The 16,737-nt window shown below is 30.5% G+C and overlaps 2 protein-coding genes across 6 annotated transcripts; one reads left to right on the top strand and one right to left on the bottom strand.

Moving 5' to 3' along the window:
• The first annotated feature begins 515 nt into the window (after positions 1-515).
• LOC107936210 (F-box protein SKIP5) lies at positions 516-4,033 on the top strand. Of its 5 annotated transcripts, none has more exons than XM_041091624.1 (5): positions 518-774; positions 1,689-1,993; positions 2,175-2,282; positions 3,118-3,176; positions 3,532-4,033. In XM_041091624.1, the coding sequence occupies exons 1-5, from the start codon at positions 645-647 to the stop codon at positions 3,875-3,877; spliced, it is 948 nt and encodes a 315-aa protein (XP_040947558.1). In that variant the 5' UTR covers positions 518-644; the 3' UTR covers positions 3,878-4,033. The 5 variants fall into 5 exon arrangements, with proteins under 5 accessions (XP_016724388.1, XP_040947558.1, XP_040947557.1 ...); XM_041091623.1 differs by having other exon boundaries at positions 3,487-4,033; XM_041091625.1 differs by having other exon boundaries at positions 532-774; positions 1,720-1,993; positions 3,487-4,033.
• A 3,523-nt stretch (positions 4,034-7,556) lies between these two features.
• LOC107936211 (LOB domain-containing protein 15) lies at positions 7,557-8,801 on the bottom strand. Its single transcript, XM_016868900.2, has 3 exons — positions 8,673-8,801; positions 8,128-8,383; positions 7,557-8,027 (listed from the first exon to the last, which is right to left on the bottom strand). The coding sequence occupies exons 1-3, from the start codon at positions 8,684-8,686 to the stop codon at positions 7,647-7,649; spliced, it is 651 nt and encodes a 216-aa protein (XP_016724389.1). The 5' UTR covers positions 8,687-8,801; the 3' UTR covers positions 7,557-7,646.
• Positions 8,802-16,737: the final 7,936 nt, after the last annotated feature.

The following is a 16,737-nucleotide window of genomic DNA, read 5'->3' as shown; positions in this document are numbered from 1 at the left end:
AAGCAAACTGAAGAGCCACATGAGTTGCACCTTTTCACACGGCCAATCCATTCAGGCATGTGGTATGCTGTGTCGATTTCATGGGATTATGTACTAAACAGCAAAAAATCACGATTTTTTTTAGATTTTTTAAGTATTCTAAGACACAAAAACAATAAAATAGGAAGGAACCACCAAATAATACTCAAGAAAATTACTCAAAAAATACTATTGAAGCTTACTTTAAAACAGATTTCCGTCACTAAAGATTGATAATTGATATATTAGGAAATTATGGTGAGTTTGTTTTATTCTTATGGTTATAAAGTATCTCTGACTTTTCCCTTTTCATCTCCAACATTACAATCTGCCATCCACTTTAACAAAATGTGTAATAAAGCCACTAGGATCATGGGCTTTTTCAACAACATGTTAGCTTGCTAAGCAGTTCTATAAAAGGTTGGCTTTAAGACTCTGAAATCTTTGTCCAAATTTCGGCCTATAAATCCCGATTGGGTTTAATTAAGCAGTTCAACCCAACTCAAAGAACCAACCGAAGTACTAACTCGTGTCTGACTGTCGTGTCGGTTTATTGTTCATTGCATACCATAGTTAATATCTTAGAAAAAAAAAAAAGAATACTTTTCGTTAGGCAAAGGCCGGTCATGGAGGTGGAAGAGCTAGAGAAGAGACAGTCCAGAAAGATTACGTCTTCTTCTCCTTCTTCAGCTCTTATAAATAACCTTGATGATGGCTGCTTTATGCATATTTTCAGCTTCTTATGTCCCATTCCAGGTTGGGTATTTTTCCCCCTATAAACCCTTTTCTTAATGAATATTTTTCATTTGATTGATCTCTGCAAATATTAGTTCATTTGGTGCTACGGCTCTTTATTTATCTTCAATTTTTGTATTTGTTCATCTGGGTATTAAGCAAGTTATGTTAATTTTCACTCAGTAATTGGTTTTGGTTTCATAGGAAGTTGGCTTACGGTCAATTGTATTTTTCTTTTAGGTAACGATGCAATTGGATTTTTTGGAGGCATTTTATATTGGTATTTAGAAATTTATGTTATTTTTAGATTTATAGGAAGTGAAGTAATGGTTAATTCAAGTTATTTTAGGTTAATTATATTTATTGGGAATTTCTCTTCAAGTTCTTATGATGGAGTGAGAAAGTGTATGTAAGGTATTTGGCCCAGATAGTTCTTATTTTAGAAGAAATGAACTTGGATATTCTTCGTGAAATGCATGGAATGATATATCTTTACACTCTTTGTCTTCTTGTATTTGGTGGATGTCTCCCGGTTTTTGAGGCTTTGACTACTTATGCTAAGATGGAGGCGAGCAAAACTTTACAAATGTTGGGATTTACGTAACTCATCGAAAGATTTCTTTTATTGAATGCTTCCAAATTAGTGGGTATTCTTGTAACTTTGGTTATGTGGTGCTAACGATAGGATGTTTAGTTGTTTCCTAAGAGAACTTGATGCTAATGAGGTAAAAATGTCTGAAAAGAACCCATTCAAGTAATTTGCTTTCCTATAGCATTCCTATTTTGTCTTTTCCGTTGTTTTCTTTTTCCATTGGCGTTCGGAAGTTCCACATTTTAGCAACATTGAAAGCATTTTAGTAGGCACCGTCATTTCTGATGCTTTTTAATCCTTGAACCAAGTGCGATCTCTTTTACATATTGCTATTGAGTTGCAGATCGGTATAACACCGCCCTCGTCTGCCACAGATGGTGTTATTTGGCGTGTCACCCTCGACTGTGGCTGCGAGTCGATAGATCCGTTCAGGATTTTTCTGAACCTGGTGTTTTCCCCAATATTGAAGAAGCTGTGTCTGCAGCCAGCTACATAAAACTACTTCTAATTTGTGGTTTGGGATTATATGGTATATTACTGAGACCTTATCTCCAAACTCTCCCTTTTAGACCTGGCGACATTATTTTAATTGCAGCTGGCGGCAGTCATCTTGCCTCTAATATTCAGATTAAAAAACCTCTCTGCCTGGTATGTCCTTAGGATTCTGTAAAAGTCAGTTTACTGATAAATTGCTTCCTTGGTATGTATTTACTCTTTGAAATACAAATTTCTGAGAAAAAAACTTGGATCCGACACCCATGGCTGGCGCATATTCTTACATAGCATGGGAATGTAACCCTTCAAGTACCCTTTGGGTGATCCATTGTAGATATCTCAACGTCGATGCCTCTTAATAATGGCCATGGGTGTTAAACCTGAAGTTGGGCATACCTGTCTCAGACACATTTCTGTACCAGACACTAACACTCAAATGGAAGTAAGACACATTTCTGTATCAGACACTAACACTCAAATCGAAGTAATGTAGGGAACTTCCACAAGCATTGACTTTGAATGTGCTGTCATATACATTCTGCCACCCTTTTTTTTTTAATGCGATACTATTATATTTGATAATGGAGATGCTTTGAGTTCTTTATCATTTTATTGTTTTAGTTTCTCTTTAGTTATAATTTATGTTGGTACACTTGTTCGTCTTATTTTAATGCATATGATATTTTTTTTCTGTAAAATGCACGCAAAGATGTTTCTTATTAGTATTATTTGAAATATAAGACATGTTTATGCCAAATATTTTGTTATGTGATATATATGGTCATGGATCTTTCAATGGGTGATTACTTTAGAGCTTTACTTATGTTTTCAAAAGATGTATGGAGTCAATATATAGGCCTAGAACCCCTACTATTTGGCCTGAGATGATTTAAAATTGCATTTAAGTAATAGAAACTTATTCGATTCAATTATCGGGCTGTGGGTAACCTCTGCCTACTGCTACCTACATTTGTTCCATCCCTCTTGCACCTGTTCTCATTATTTGTGGTTAGGAGTTTTTGAGTTTAGGATTATGTTATAGATAACTCAACATAGAAGACATGAGACCATGCTCAAAAGATGTTTGAACCACTCGTAATGAGCTGTAGGACATGATTCTCTTAAAAGTCTCTTTCCCCATCCCCTACTCAGCTCTCTTATTTATCTCCTGATAAGGAGATCAAGGCCTTGAGTTGAGAATGAAGATAATCTTTTTGTAATAATTGTATAAAAAGTTATTGTTTTTGCCTCACTTCTATCTCAACTACTTTCTTCAGATCGGCGGAGGTGAGCTTCCTGATGAAACAACTGTCATCTGTTTGCGAGGTTCAGACAGGTTTGCAAATTTTCTGACTATGTTTTTGCTTCGTATGTTGAATGTGGTAATTTGTTGAGAGGTTTCTCATGTTATATCTAGAAATCTTTTGTCGAGCCACCTCCATATTGTTTGAAATTGGCAGCTTCACGATTAAAGGCCTGGATGATGTTTTCAGCATGCGATTTGCTTGAAATGTACTCTTTTATTTGTTGTTGTGATTTATGATAAAACTAAAGGAGCAGATTGCATGCTACCTGCCATGAAAGAATATGGATATTCAACAGTCTGGAGATGGCTCCATAAGGTCACAATTATTATTTTTTAATAGAGAGAAACAACCTGCACGTTTGTGCTGTTCATTTTGGTGGAGCAGTGCATTGGAGTTTCTATCAACCTGCAAGCTGACAAACTTAACGGTGAAGGCGGAGCTAGGTTGCTGCTTGCTTCATAGGAGTGGAAGGCTAATTATAGATGAATGCATACTTCAGTGTGAATCAAACCCGTTGGACTATCTGTCATGCCCGATCGTGAGTACGGCCGGAAGTGGGGTGTTTCCCTCCAACCTGAAGAGTGATGGTGATAGCATTTCTGTATCGCACACTCGGATTGAAGGAGGTGCAAAGGCTGTTTTGACGAGTGGAGATCTAGCACTACAGCAAGTTCGTGTCATTTATGCTCGAACTTGTCTCTATTTCTGGTTCGATGTTGATTGTAGATAATTTAATTTATGCTTAACATATCTATATAAGGGATTGCTTTTTATGTTTACACGCAACTGAACTTAAAATTCATACCAAAACATTTAAAATAAATTTAATTTAGCATAATGAATTATTTCACCCTCCAAATTTATAAAAATAGTTATTTTAGTCTTCCATTTAATTTTTCATCTCTTTTAATTATTGAATTTGTATTGTTTGTCAAATCACCCAAAAATAGATGGAAAAGTTAACCTCTATTAACTTTACGGACATGGAGTCCATGTGGAAGTCCAAGTATATGTCAAGTTAGAAATTAAATAATTTTAAGAAAATTAAAAAATATTTTTTTAATAATTTTTATACATTTTAATGTTTTTTAAAAAAATTAATGTTTTCTTTTTTTTTGAAGTTTTTATATTTAAAAAATTATTTAATTGCTAATGTGGTGGCATTCATGTGGCGATCCATATGTATGTCACATCAGTAAAGTTAACAATAGTTAAATTTTCATTCATTTTTAGGGTGATTTAACAAATAATGCAAGTTAAAGGGATAAAAGAAGCAGAAAAAATTAAATAGAGGGCTAAAATAATTTTTTTTTAATGTAAAGTTTGAGGGTCAAATAAATCATTATACCATTTTATTTTCATAAATAATCAAATATTAATATTACTATAATCTAAAGATAATTTTTACTATAATCTAAAGATAAAAATTATTAAAATAAAATCCCCAGCGAAAGCGGGGGGGGGGGGGGTAAGTCTAGTTAGGCTTAAAACCATCTTGTAATTTCTCAAAAAGTCCCCAAAATTCAAGATTTAATAGATGTGAATAACACACTCAAAATATTTAGTACTAGTTTCTTACTGTGCATCATGGGTAGAATTAGCAAAAAGTGGCAATTTTTTTTAAAAGATATTGAGAGAATAAGCGGATTTTTGGCATATTTACCAGAATAAGTCGATGTTGAAGAGAGAATGTAACGCGTCTATCTGAAAGAGATTTTATTTGACTTTGAAGGAAAATGCGCCCAACGCGTTTTCACCTTCTCTCCTCCACTGGGTTTAAGGTTTTTAGGGTTTTGTTAGAGTTTTATTGGGTTTAGGATTTTTAGAGTAGTAAATGAATTTTAGGATTTTGTTAAGGTTTTTAAGGGTTTAGGGTTTATTTTTGGTTTGTAGGTTTTAAGGTTGGAAATAATGGGAGGCAAATTTTTTTGTGTTTGTGTTTGTGTTTGAGGTAGACAATATTGTGAAAACTCAAAGGTATATTTCTGTTGACGGTGATGCGAAAGCGCTGGGAAAACTATGCATTTCTTTGGTCGTGTTGAGATAGAACTATTGCCTTAGAAGTCCATTGCATTGCAAATCAGGCTTCGAGTTCATAGTGCTTATACGATTACGGGTTGTAGTATAACAAGGGGCTCTTAGTTGATGGATGTTAATATGGGGTCACGATTTGGAGTATAACTTGGGAGCCCACTTGATAGTGGTTATGCGGTCAAAGGTTCAAGTTCCACTTCATTGGAGAGGATGGTTTGTAAACTCGATATAGAAGTTTGAGATGATAACCATAGAGAAAAACTTAGGAGCTTTCCAGTATAATCAACTTATTTTTTTTCTCCATCTCCACCAAAAATAGGACCTGTAACCTCCTTATCACTCGAACCAGTGACAGAGTTGGATACAATAGCACTGTCAAGAGGGGAACGACTATTAAAAATTTCTAATTAAATCTCTAAGTAAATAAATTTTACTATCATATATAATCATTATTATTATCCACAAAATTTCTAATTAAATTGTATTTATTTCAATTACCATGAATTTTTTTAAACAGTTTTCTTTTTAAGTAGTAATAAATTTTTTTAAGTGTAATAAAATAAAATAATAATTAAATTACACAACTTTAATTTCTTTGAAGTCACAACTTTAAATTTATAAATAATAAATTTTTTTGAAACTTTAAACACTATTAAAAATTTAAACAAATATTATAGTTGAAACATTTTTAATAATTTTTATTTCAAATTAAGTTTATTAATTAAATAAAAATTATTAAAAATGAAAATCCCTAGAGGAAGGGGGTAATTGTAGTTAGACTTAAAACCATCTTGCAATTTTTAAAAATGTCCCAAAAAATTTAAAGATTTAATAATGTGAATAACATCCTTAAATATTTAGTATTTGGAAAAATATAACAACAATTAATCATCCACTAGAGGGCAAAGAAAGAGTAGTAAGTAAAGTGTTATAATAGACGTCGATAATGACAATTGGATGATCGTAAAATTAGAAAAATAAGAATACACAGATTTTATGTGGAAACCCTTTCGAGTAAAAATTACGGGTAGAGGAGAAATTCACCAATGTTGAAAAATGAATGATACAAGAAGAGTTTCAACTACATCTATTTAAAGATTGAAAACCTCTTTTCTAATTAATGTCAAATAGAAGAGATGTAGTTCTTTTTATTGAAGAAAGAGATATTATTTACATGCTTTAATTCTTAGAAATCTCTATTAATTAACCTATATGGGGATGATCACATGTACCATTTGTCTCCCCTTCCAACATGAGGTAACTATAAATCCTTCAATGGCACAGAAGAGCATGTGCTTACACTCTGCCTTTTCACGTGCAATCACTTCACATTTTGCCCTAAAATTCCCCCAATACACAATCAAATATTCAACTATATCATCTACCATCTTTACTTCACAAAACCAAATAATTCTCACATATATAATGCATTCTATGAGTCTAAATAAAATAAAGAAAAAGAAGAAGCCTATACATACATATATATATATGTCTTTTGTCTCTTTAGTATCCCGAAATAATGTAAGTCGAGTAGTAAACTATTTAGAAATGTACTATTTAGTAATGAATTTGAAATCCTTAAAATATTTTTGAATTTGACAATCCATGTTTTTATACTTTTCTAATGTCTATTATATCTATTGTTTTTTTTGGTTTTTCCAAGGTATCTACTGGAGCAAACTCAGCGGCTAATTATCCGCGTTCTGTAAGTCCATTAAGAGGGTAGACGTTAACCACGAGTTTTAAAACTACTCAATACTCAAGGCGAGAATCATACCCTCGACAATCGGTTTAGATAGGATAATCTCAACTAATTCTACTGTAATATATGCGTTTAATTCTTACCATTTATATCCAAAATTCTAAATCCAAATTCTTAAATAAAACTTAAAAGTTTTTCATTAAATTTAGAATCGAGTCAAGTTGAATCTTTTTTCCACACTCACAATACTCAAATATGGGAGCTTACATACCCAACTTTAAGAATGCGAAACATATATATGTAAGGGTTTGAGAAACAAAAATTGTAGTAATTTTCATATTGTTACGGCCCCGACATTAGTAAATTCCTTGAAATACTATCCCAACTACGACACAGCATTTAAAACTATGTGCATGTCAATAAGGAAAAAAGGTCATTAATTCTCCATTTCCAATATGGTTGTAACCACATTATTCATTGAGGAAAACAGTAAAGTGAAGTGAAAAATAAGAAATTTAATGATGCATGATAAGAAAACAATATGTACAAGAAAGAAACACATCAACCAACCATTATAGGTAAAGGCGTATATAAATGGACTACAATTGTGGAGCAAGCTAGAGTGAGTAATATTTGAGTGACTAATTTTTGCTTTAAAAAAAACAGAAGCAATTTAAACAGGATCTTTCGTCTCTTTCTTTCTTTCGTTTTATTCCATTTTAATTGTTTTATAATATAGAAAAATAAACCATAAATATAATAATTATCCAAAGTAGGAAACATTTTCATTAGAAATGGTGGTATAGTCTGCAGCAGTGGTAAGTTGGGTATACATGGAAGATGTGGAGGTAGAAGTAGTAGGAAGAGGAGGAGGAGGAGGTTGCGGTGGTGGTGGTGGTGCTGCAACTGAAACGGCCCCAGAAGAGAGCAAGGCTACAAGGGAAGAGGGTATAAAGTTAGCTTCCCTATACTTATATTTCAATAGCTCAGCCCTTACTGCATGTACTTCAGCTTGTAAAGATTGAACTTGGTGTTGCAAAGCTGAAATTGCACCCATGCAGCCATAAACAGGATCTCTAAGCCTCACGTTAGCCTCATAAACAAGACTGTTTGCTGCGTCAGCTCTTTGGCTCTCCGGTACCTCCTGAAATATTACCCCCATGAAAGGCATCACAAACAATTAAATCAAAACTGGATTTGATTCAATAATAGCTTTGCTTTGAAGGGATTAGAGTTTTGGTTACCATTAGCATCTTGGAGACATTGCTAGCGCCAAAGACTTTGTGAACGGAAGCAAACTTTTGGGGTTCATGGGGAGAGAAATATGGTGAAAAAGGGCATTCTTGAGCACACCTACGCCTCAACAGTTTGCAGGCTGCACATGGTGTTATGGTATTTAGGGTTCCTGGAGGACTCAATATATGTCTTCTTCCCATTTGCTGATGACATGACACACCTCCCTCTCTCTTGATCTTCTTGCCTATTTCATCAAATCTCTCTCTAAAATATATATGGAATCAAAAAAAAAAATTAATTACTTTATATATATACATACCAATAAATGTATATACTTAAATATTAATCATAAGAGATTAAAATAGGGTTTAAATATTGTGACTTCAACATCATGATTATTTCTTATGATTTATCTTTCGTCACTGTTGATATTAGGGAAAAATAAGTAGAAAAAGTAAAAGGAAGAAAATGAAGACGTAAGTTATAGGTATGTGTATATGTCTAAGCTCTAATGATTAAACAGAGAAATAGAAATAAGATTTCTACTTCTTACCTTTCTCTGGACATTCAAGCATGCTCTCAAGTATGGAGGAAAATATGTTGTGAGAGAAACAAAGATGAAGGCGAAGAGAAAAGAAGCAAGAAAAAGAAAATGAGAGAAAGGGGGCAAAGAGTGCTTAAAAGGCAAGACATACATGTTGTCCATTATTTATCTATACAATGGAATATAAAATAAGATTTATGTTACAATCTAAAGTTTGAGAATCTAAATCAATGAACTCAAATTTGTTGCCTTCATTTTATTTTATTTTTAACATGATGTACGAGGATTCATTTAATTTAATTTGTTGATCCACAAAAAAACTAGAAAAGGCTACTTTTATGGAAATTCATAGTTAATTTTGAACATGATTTTAAATTAAATAAAAACAATTTTTATAATTAAAAATTTAAATAAACACAATTTTTTATGTGTTTATTAGATTAAAAAATATAATAAATATGATATATATTTAATAATTGAATATAAATACATCAATTACGAGATTTAATGGAAGTGAGTTGACTGTTGGTATATTAAAACTATTTCAGTATTTTAAATTAGCTTTGCTCATGTGACCTTTGGATAGTTGAATTTATTTTATGAATTACTCATAATTTAAAAATATTAAACTTTTTAGGGTTCAATTTCAAATTCTGTAAACAAAAAAATAATAAAAATAAATTATTTTAAAAATATTTAATTAAGAAATTATTACTAGTGTATATATTTATACAATATTAGCTGCATGTTAAATATAATCCTCATTGTTCAAAATATAATAATTTTCATTTTTAAAAAAAAGCAAGTGGATTTAATTGCAGATTTGAAAACTTTTTCAAATGCTTCGTTGACAATATAAATTCAAATAAGCACAAGCTATGAAAAGATATGTTGTGTAATAAGTGAATAAATCTTTCAATAATATCTGTTATTTATTTTTTTGAACAATCTTGTTATAAGTTTTGATTATATCTATATGCTCTTTTTGACACAAGCCCCTCCTCAACCCATAAATATGAGGATAATGCGCTTCAGCCCACTCAAATTCACGTCCTCCTGCATTGGCAACAACCCATGCCAATTGAGCCCTTTAAATTTAATCTAGGAGCGTAGTTAGGGAATTGGTAGGGGCCTTGATCTCCCTAAAATGAAAAAAATTTCTATTTAAGCCCTTTAAATTTTTTCAAATTTTAAATTAATAAAGATAAAATTACACTTTAATTTGACCGCCTAAAATGGTAAATTTTTTATTTAATTCTTCAAAAATTATAAAGATATAAGTTATTAAAATGGTTAAATTATATTTTTATTATCGTAAAACTTACAATTTAATTTCTAACTTCACCCCTGACTCAACCGACACTTTTTCGTTACATTTAATAATTTTAATTACTATAAAATTTAATTAATTTAGTTTTAATATATTTTAGTGGTTTACTTTGGTAAAGACGATAAAATATGTTAATTGATATATATATTTAATCTTAATTAACTCCCAAAATTAGTGGCTATAAATTTAATATCTGGGAAATAGTTTCGAAAATGAAATTTTAATAATCAGAATTGCCGTGTACTACCCGCAATTTGTTGTTTAAAGAAGGGCAAGGATTTTACATATAAGCAGACCTGGTGATAGTGTAATTAATATTTTAAAAATATATACTATACATCAATTTACTTTTTATATATATATATATTAAATAATAAATATTTTAATATTTTAAGTAAGTAAATTTGAAATTTTTTTGAGGGAAAGTAATATAAAAAATGAGATAAATTGAAATACAATAACATTCTATATATATATATGTAAATATTTGGATAAAAATTTACATTTAAAAAAAAATCAAATAGACCCCTAATATTGTATGTTGTTAAACAAATACACCCATCAAACTTTCTTTTTACAGTATAAGCTAAAGCTTAGGTAATTAAATTATCAAAAATATGCACATGAAGCATTCTTTTTTCTTGTTTACATTCCCTTAATTAATTTCAACATGGAAGCTTTAATTTGTTGACTTAAATCTTAATTAATACTTTGGATTGAGAGATCAATTTTTATGTCTAAACTCGACTCTTGAAAAGGATTACTAAAAATTTTCATATTTGAATTTAAATGGAAAATTGTTATTAAATAAAAGATAATTATAATTTCATAATTCAAAATTAAAACTCAATATATTTTTACGTGTTTGATATCTTCTTTAAAACTTTAAATTATTAAAGATAATTTAATTTAATCATTTAAAATTTATAAAGATATAAATTATTAAGATGATGAAATTATATTTTTATTATTATAAAAATTACAATTTAATTTAGACTCCTAAACAAAATTTCTAGTTTCTCCCCTGCTATAGGTATGTTGTTGGCTACAATATCTTTCAAGAATTCAACCTAAAACATAAACCTATTAGTGAAAGTTCTTTAGATGACACAATTATTGACAATAAGTACAATTTAAACAAATCAAAGTTAAAAGGGTTCATTTATTGCCCAACATGACAAAATGAAATAAATCACTTAATATTATGAAGCTTACTACTCAAAATTACACTACAATGTTCACAGAAAAAGATTGCACAACCTCAAGATTTATACATCTTTTTATAGCAAAAACAAGGTTCTATGAGGATATTCATCACATGCTCATATATGGAAAGATTAGACAGCTTACCAATATTTTCACAAATGGATAGTATTACAATTCAAGAATTATAACCCCTCTTTTAACCTCAATACCATATATATCAAGTGTAACATTTATTTACTTGCACATTCAATTTGTAACGGTTGATAATTAAATTTATGCATGATATATCATGTGTGAATTTAGTTAAATGGAGCTGTTGCTAAAACTAGAATCTTGGTACGTGTTAAAAAGTATTCAAACTACTAAAAAATAGTAATTATTGGACCTATGAAAAAATTGTAAATTCTAGAAGGAAATTCTTATTAACTAGTTTCTTTTTCTCCTAGCTAATATACCCATAGCCTAAAGCCCTATCTAATTACCTCATTATGTTTTTGTACTTGGAAGAGTCTATTACTAAAATGCAAGCGATGCGAGCTACTATTTCAAGTGATAGAGAGAGGAGGGTTTTGGTTGGGTGTAATTTGTGAGAAATGTTATATCAAAGTGGGTGGTGAAAGGGTATATTTTAGAGAGGGGATAAATTTGCTTAGATTATAAGGAAAAACGGCACCATTGATCCATACATATACTATATAAATATATCACATGTATGGATAGTTGTTTGACCCTTATTTTAAGCCATACAAATCGCCCCGCTGTCCTCTCATCCCCAACCTAACTCTGTGTCTCCCTCTCTTCTCTCTGCCATTGAAGTTTGAACTGAATTAATTCACCCACTTCCACTACATATTTATGCAGTCAAGTAAAGGACTTGACCTTCTCTAAACCCTATTTAATAAACCCTAGACAGAGGTTCCAGAAACGTAGTCTAATCATAGGATATACCCAAGCCTATATCAGCTGTCAACTTAGTATAACAAACATTCATTTCAATTAGGTCAAAATGCTTTGGTAAATTACTAAAAAAGAAAAGAGTAATGGAAATTATGCTATGTTTAAAAGATTGTATCTTATATGTTATACAACCTATTTCTTTCAATTTTTGTATTGTCATCTAATTTTATGTTTATGTTACTAGTTTGCAACATATTGATTTATTTAAGTCTCATATTATTTAGAATAGTTCAAATTAAATAATATATAAGAGGCTTAATGCATACTTTAGTTCCTGAAATGTACCGTTTTTCTCATTTGATCATTAAAGATTTTTTCGGCCCACTTTAGTCCCTAACATTATCAAACGTTCCTCATTCAGTCCTTTGGACGTTAAAAAACCAGTTGGGATATCCAGCCAATCATACGTTGCCACATATCATATGATAACATCACTGTGATATCATCATCCAAAAAAAACCTTAAAAAATCTTTAAAAATGAAAAAAAATACAAAAATTATTTAAAAACTATTAAAAATAGAAAAAATATAAAACTGTAGAAGTACAACATTTTTAAAATTTTATATATCACATTTACTCGAGGTTGAACATGAAATCATTGTCTCTTGGAGGATATCACCTATAATTATTATTTTATAATTTAATCAATCATAATTTATAATTGGTAGATCTTTTTGAGTGATAAATTTGGATAAGTTCTTTTTTAATCAAATTATTTAAATAATAAAAAATAATGTTATTTTAATTAAATAATAAATAATATTATTTTCATTATTTAAATAATTTGAAAAACAACTTATCCAAATTTATCACCTAAAAGGACCTACCAATTACAAATTCCAATTGATTGAATTATAAAACAATTATCATAGGCGGTATCCTTCCAATAGATAGCAGTCTCATGTTTAAATGTGATATATAAAATTTTAAAAATGTTAAATTTTCTAAGATATATGTTTAAAATGTTTAGTAAATTTTTTATATTTTATATTATTTTTTTAATTTTTTAATTCTTTGTAATTTTTTATTTTTAATTATTTTTAAGGTTTTTCGAATGATGTCACAATAACATCATCATATGACACGTGGAAGTGTATGACTGGTTGAATATCTCACCTATTAGTTTTTAATGTCCAAAGGACTAGATTGGGAAATTCTAATAGCGCTAGGGATTGAAGTGGGCCAAAAAAAAAATTTAAAGACCAAAATGAAAAAAAGCGATATACTTTAAAGACTAAAGTGTGAATTAAGCCCATATAAATTGTCTTTTATGAATGAACAAATAAGCTAAATACTAAGCACATTGGGTTAAGCTTATTTAGTGAGCTTTTATACATATTCTATGTCAAAATATGTGTGTTTGATATTTAGATTGCAACTATTTTATTTTGACTAATATTTTTAATTTATATTTTTAAGAATATATTTTAGCATCATAATAATTGTGTTGAAATGACACACACTTTAAATGGTTGGTTGTGTCATTTAAAGGCTTAACATTTAGTGAAAAATAATGTTACGTAACAACACAATTTATGTCAATAATTTTGTTCTGAAAGACATGACATTTAATGAAGAGCAATGTCGTGCAATGACACGATTCATCACAACAGTTAAGTGCCCATTAGAAGTAGCTATACATTGCCTATTTAAGAACTTTTCATTATTAATCATTTTACAACTTTGTTTGAATGTTTTAAAATTTTGTTATATCTTAGAGGCATAAAAGGCCTTAAGGAAAGTGTCAATTTAATTTAATTTACTCAACATGCCAAAATTGCATACAAGGAAATTTAAAGTGCGATAAATGTACATACCTTGCCATTTGGTCATTTTGCATCTGTCCTAGCATTCAACACATCATTTAAACAATTCTAACCATAAATCACTATGGCACAAACATGCTATTCAACATATAGTCTAAGCAATCATCAATCATACCTCACGCAATCATCCAAGCAATAAAAACATCCACAAAATAGTTTTAAAAGTCCTTAAACAATCCATGAAAAGTCCATTTACAAACCAAACAAGTCCAAAGTCTAAACCCTCAAAATAAACCCATATTGTCATCCTTTATTAACCAAAACCACCTCACATGCACAACCAAGATGCCTTTGCCTTTGGATCTCAAGCTTGCCTAGTTTCCCACTCCACACAAGCTATTTCTCTGCAAAAATAAACACAAGGGAGTGTGAGCTTAACCAAGCTTAGTGAGTGTTCAAGATGCTACAACAAACCACAAAATCAATAGTTAAAAACAAACATGCTAAACACATTTATCATATAAAATCATCAAATTTCATATCATATTGATACATTGATAACTTGTGAAGATGAAAATATAGAAAAAAATAACTTTCATTGGATACTCGGATCTCCATTACACCATGACTCAAAAGAGTCTATATGTCCTAAGCAAGTGTAGTATGAAGCTAACACTCTCCAACACACCAACATATCTCAATGAATGGAGCAATGTTCTACATTCTCTTATCCCTCCAAACATGTCCCAATAAAAAAAACATATAAATTAGTACTTAAATCCTATAGCATGCCAACTATATCCAATGCTTTCAAAGGTTCACAAAGCCAATATAACCATGTCACACATTCATTTTCTAGTTTATGCACACTTTCACGTATCATGCTTTACCATGATCAAACACTTATCTCATGTTCTCATAATACACTTCAAGTACTAACGCTTTACTCATTGAGCCAATTACACTTTCATATCAAAGGTATGTGCATAAAACTAACTACCCACAAGGCATATCCAGATATATATTCAACATATATAATCACATCATACACTTAAGCATTTCAAACACATGTAAGCTTGTTTGCAAATCAAGTGCCACCATCGTTTCTATAGGAAGTTTGGTGAAAGAGCAAAATTTGATTCAAATTCTCAAATATCTTTCATTTACATTGTCAACCTTTATTTGGGATATTTGCGATAACCCTCAAGCATAAGAAACTGAAAAGCTAAGTATTTGCATTAATACTTACATTAATGACCAAATACATGCATCTAATCCTAAATTCATGTATAATTTCAAAATCCACGTTTTAATTAAATAAATACATGTATCTAATGCACGTACATTCATTCATGCATTAATTCGTTTACTAAATGAGCTCAAAAAGTCTGTTAAGAATCTTCTAACCAAATTTAGGCTTTTCATGTTACAACTCATTAGGCTTTCAAAGCCCAAAATATGCCTAGCTTCACCCTCTTCAATTTAGACCAAAATAGCTAGCTCTTGCATGGAAAGTGCTAGTGCATTGGAGTAACAATTTTCCAAAAAATGCAACCTAGTAAACTTGGTTTGATCTGCAGCACAAGCATTCGCATTTTCATCCTTGAGAACAGTCGATGGTTTGCAGGGGTTGTAGTTGATACATGCCCACGCTAAAGAAACTTAGGCTGATGACCCAATTTGAGTATTGTATTTCATTTTATTCCAATTATGTTATGACATTATTCAAAACTCTTCTTCTCATCTTTCTCCCATTCTATAGTTTCTTCTTCTTTCCGGCATGGTTCAGCATCAAATTCCTAAAAGAAATTTATGATTAAGAGCGTAATAAATTGATTATGTCAAGGAGCCCTTGATATCTTAAAGAGTTTTCTACCTAATTAAAAATGTCTATTAGGCAACATAAATTGACATCATTACAAATTTGGTAATTTAGAAAACTAAAATGATGAAATAACTTTTCAATTTTCATAAACTTTCCTCATGGCCAAACATCCACAATTTATATATATATATATTTATATACATATAAAGTTAGCCCATTAAATGAATGGTATTAAAAGATGGCAATAACCAAACATGGGGATATTAATAAAGGTGATCATGGGCCGGACCTGTTCGGGCCAGATTCAGACAAAATTTTAGGCCTGTTTTCTAGGCCCAGGCTCGACCCGGCATGAAAAAAATTGCTAAGTTCGAGCCCGACCCAGCTCGGCCCATATTAAATAAATATATATTTAATATATATAATATATATATTTGATTAAAAATAAAATGTATATATTTGATTAAAAATAATATATATTTAATATATAATTCGGGCCGAGCCCAGTCAAAAAAGTTTTACCTGAGGCCCGACTCGTTTTCTAAACGGGCCTAATTTTTTTGCCCAAATCCATATTTTGAGCTTATATTTTTACCCGAACCCTCCTATGTTGGTGGGTCTTGGCACACACTCGACTTTTAATTCACCCTATTATTTTATCTTCACAAGTAATCCTTAGGATTAAGATTGCGCCGCATTTGAGAACTCTATGCTTTTAAAGGTTTTTCTTTCTTTATTTAAAATATGAATTTTTGGACTGTATGGTAACTTTATGGACTTAAATATTGGTTTTGGATTTTGTCTGTATATATGTTAGGTTAAACAAACTGCAAGACTTTTCTGTCAACTCAATTGGATGTTCGATTTTTTTTTTTTAAATCATGAATTGCTCCGCTGCAAATCAAAATAAGCAAATTGAGTTTCTTGAATGATAAATAAATTAACAATATGATTTTTAAATCAACTGGTTAGTAAATAATGAATGTTTT

The sequence above is a fragment of the Gossypium hirsutum genome, chromosome D04 (assembly GCF_007990345.1).
Source record: "Gossypium hirsutum isolate 1008001.06 chromosome D04, Gossypium_hirsutum_v2.1, whole genome shotgun sequence".
NCBI lineage: Eukaryota > Viridiplantae > Streptophyta > Magnoliopsida > Malvales > Malvaceae > Gossypium > Gossypium hirsutum.
The sequence above is the reverse complement of the archived record's forward strand: the minus strand, read 5'-3'. Positions and strand labels throughout refer to the sequence as shown.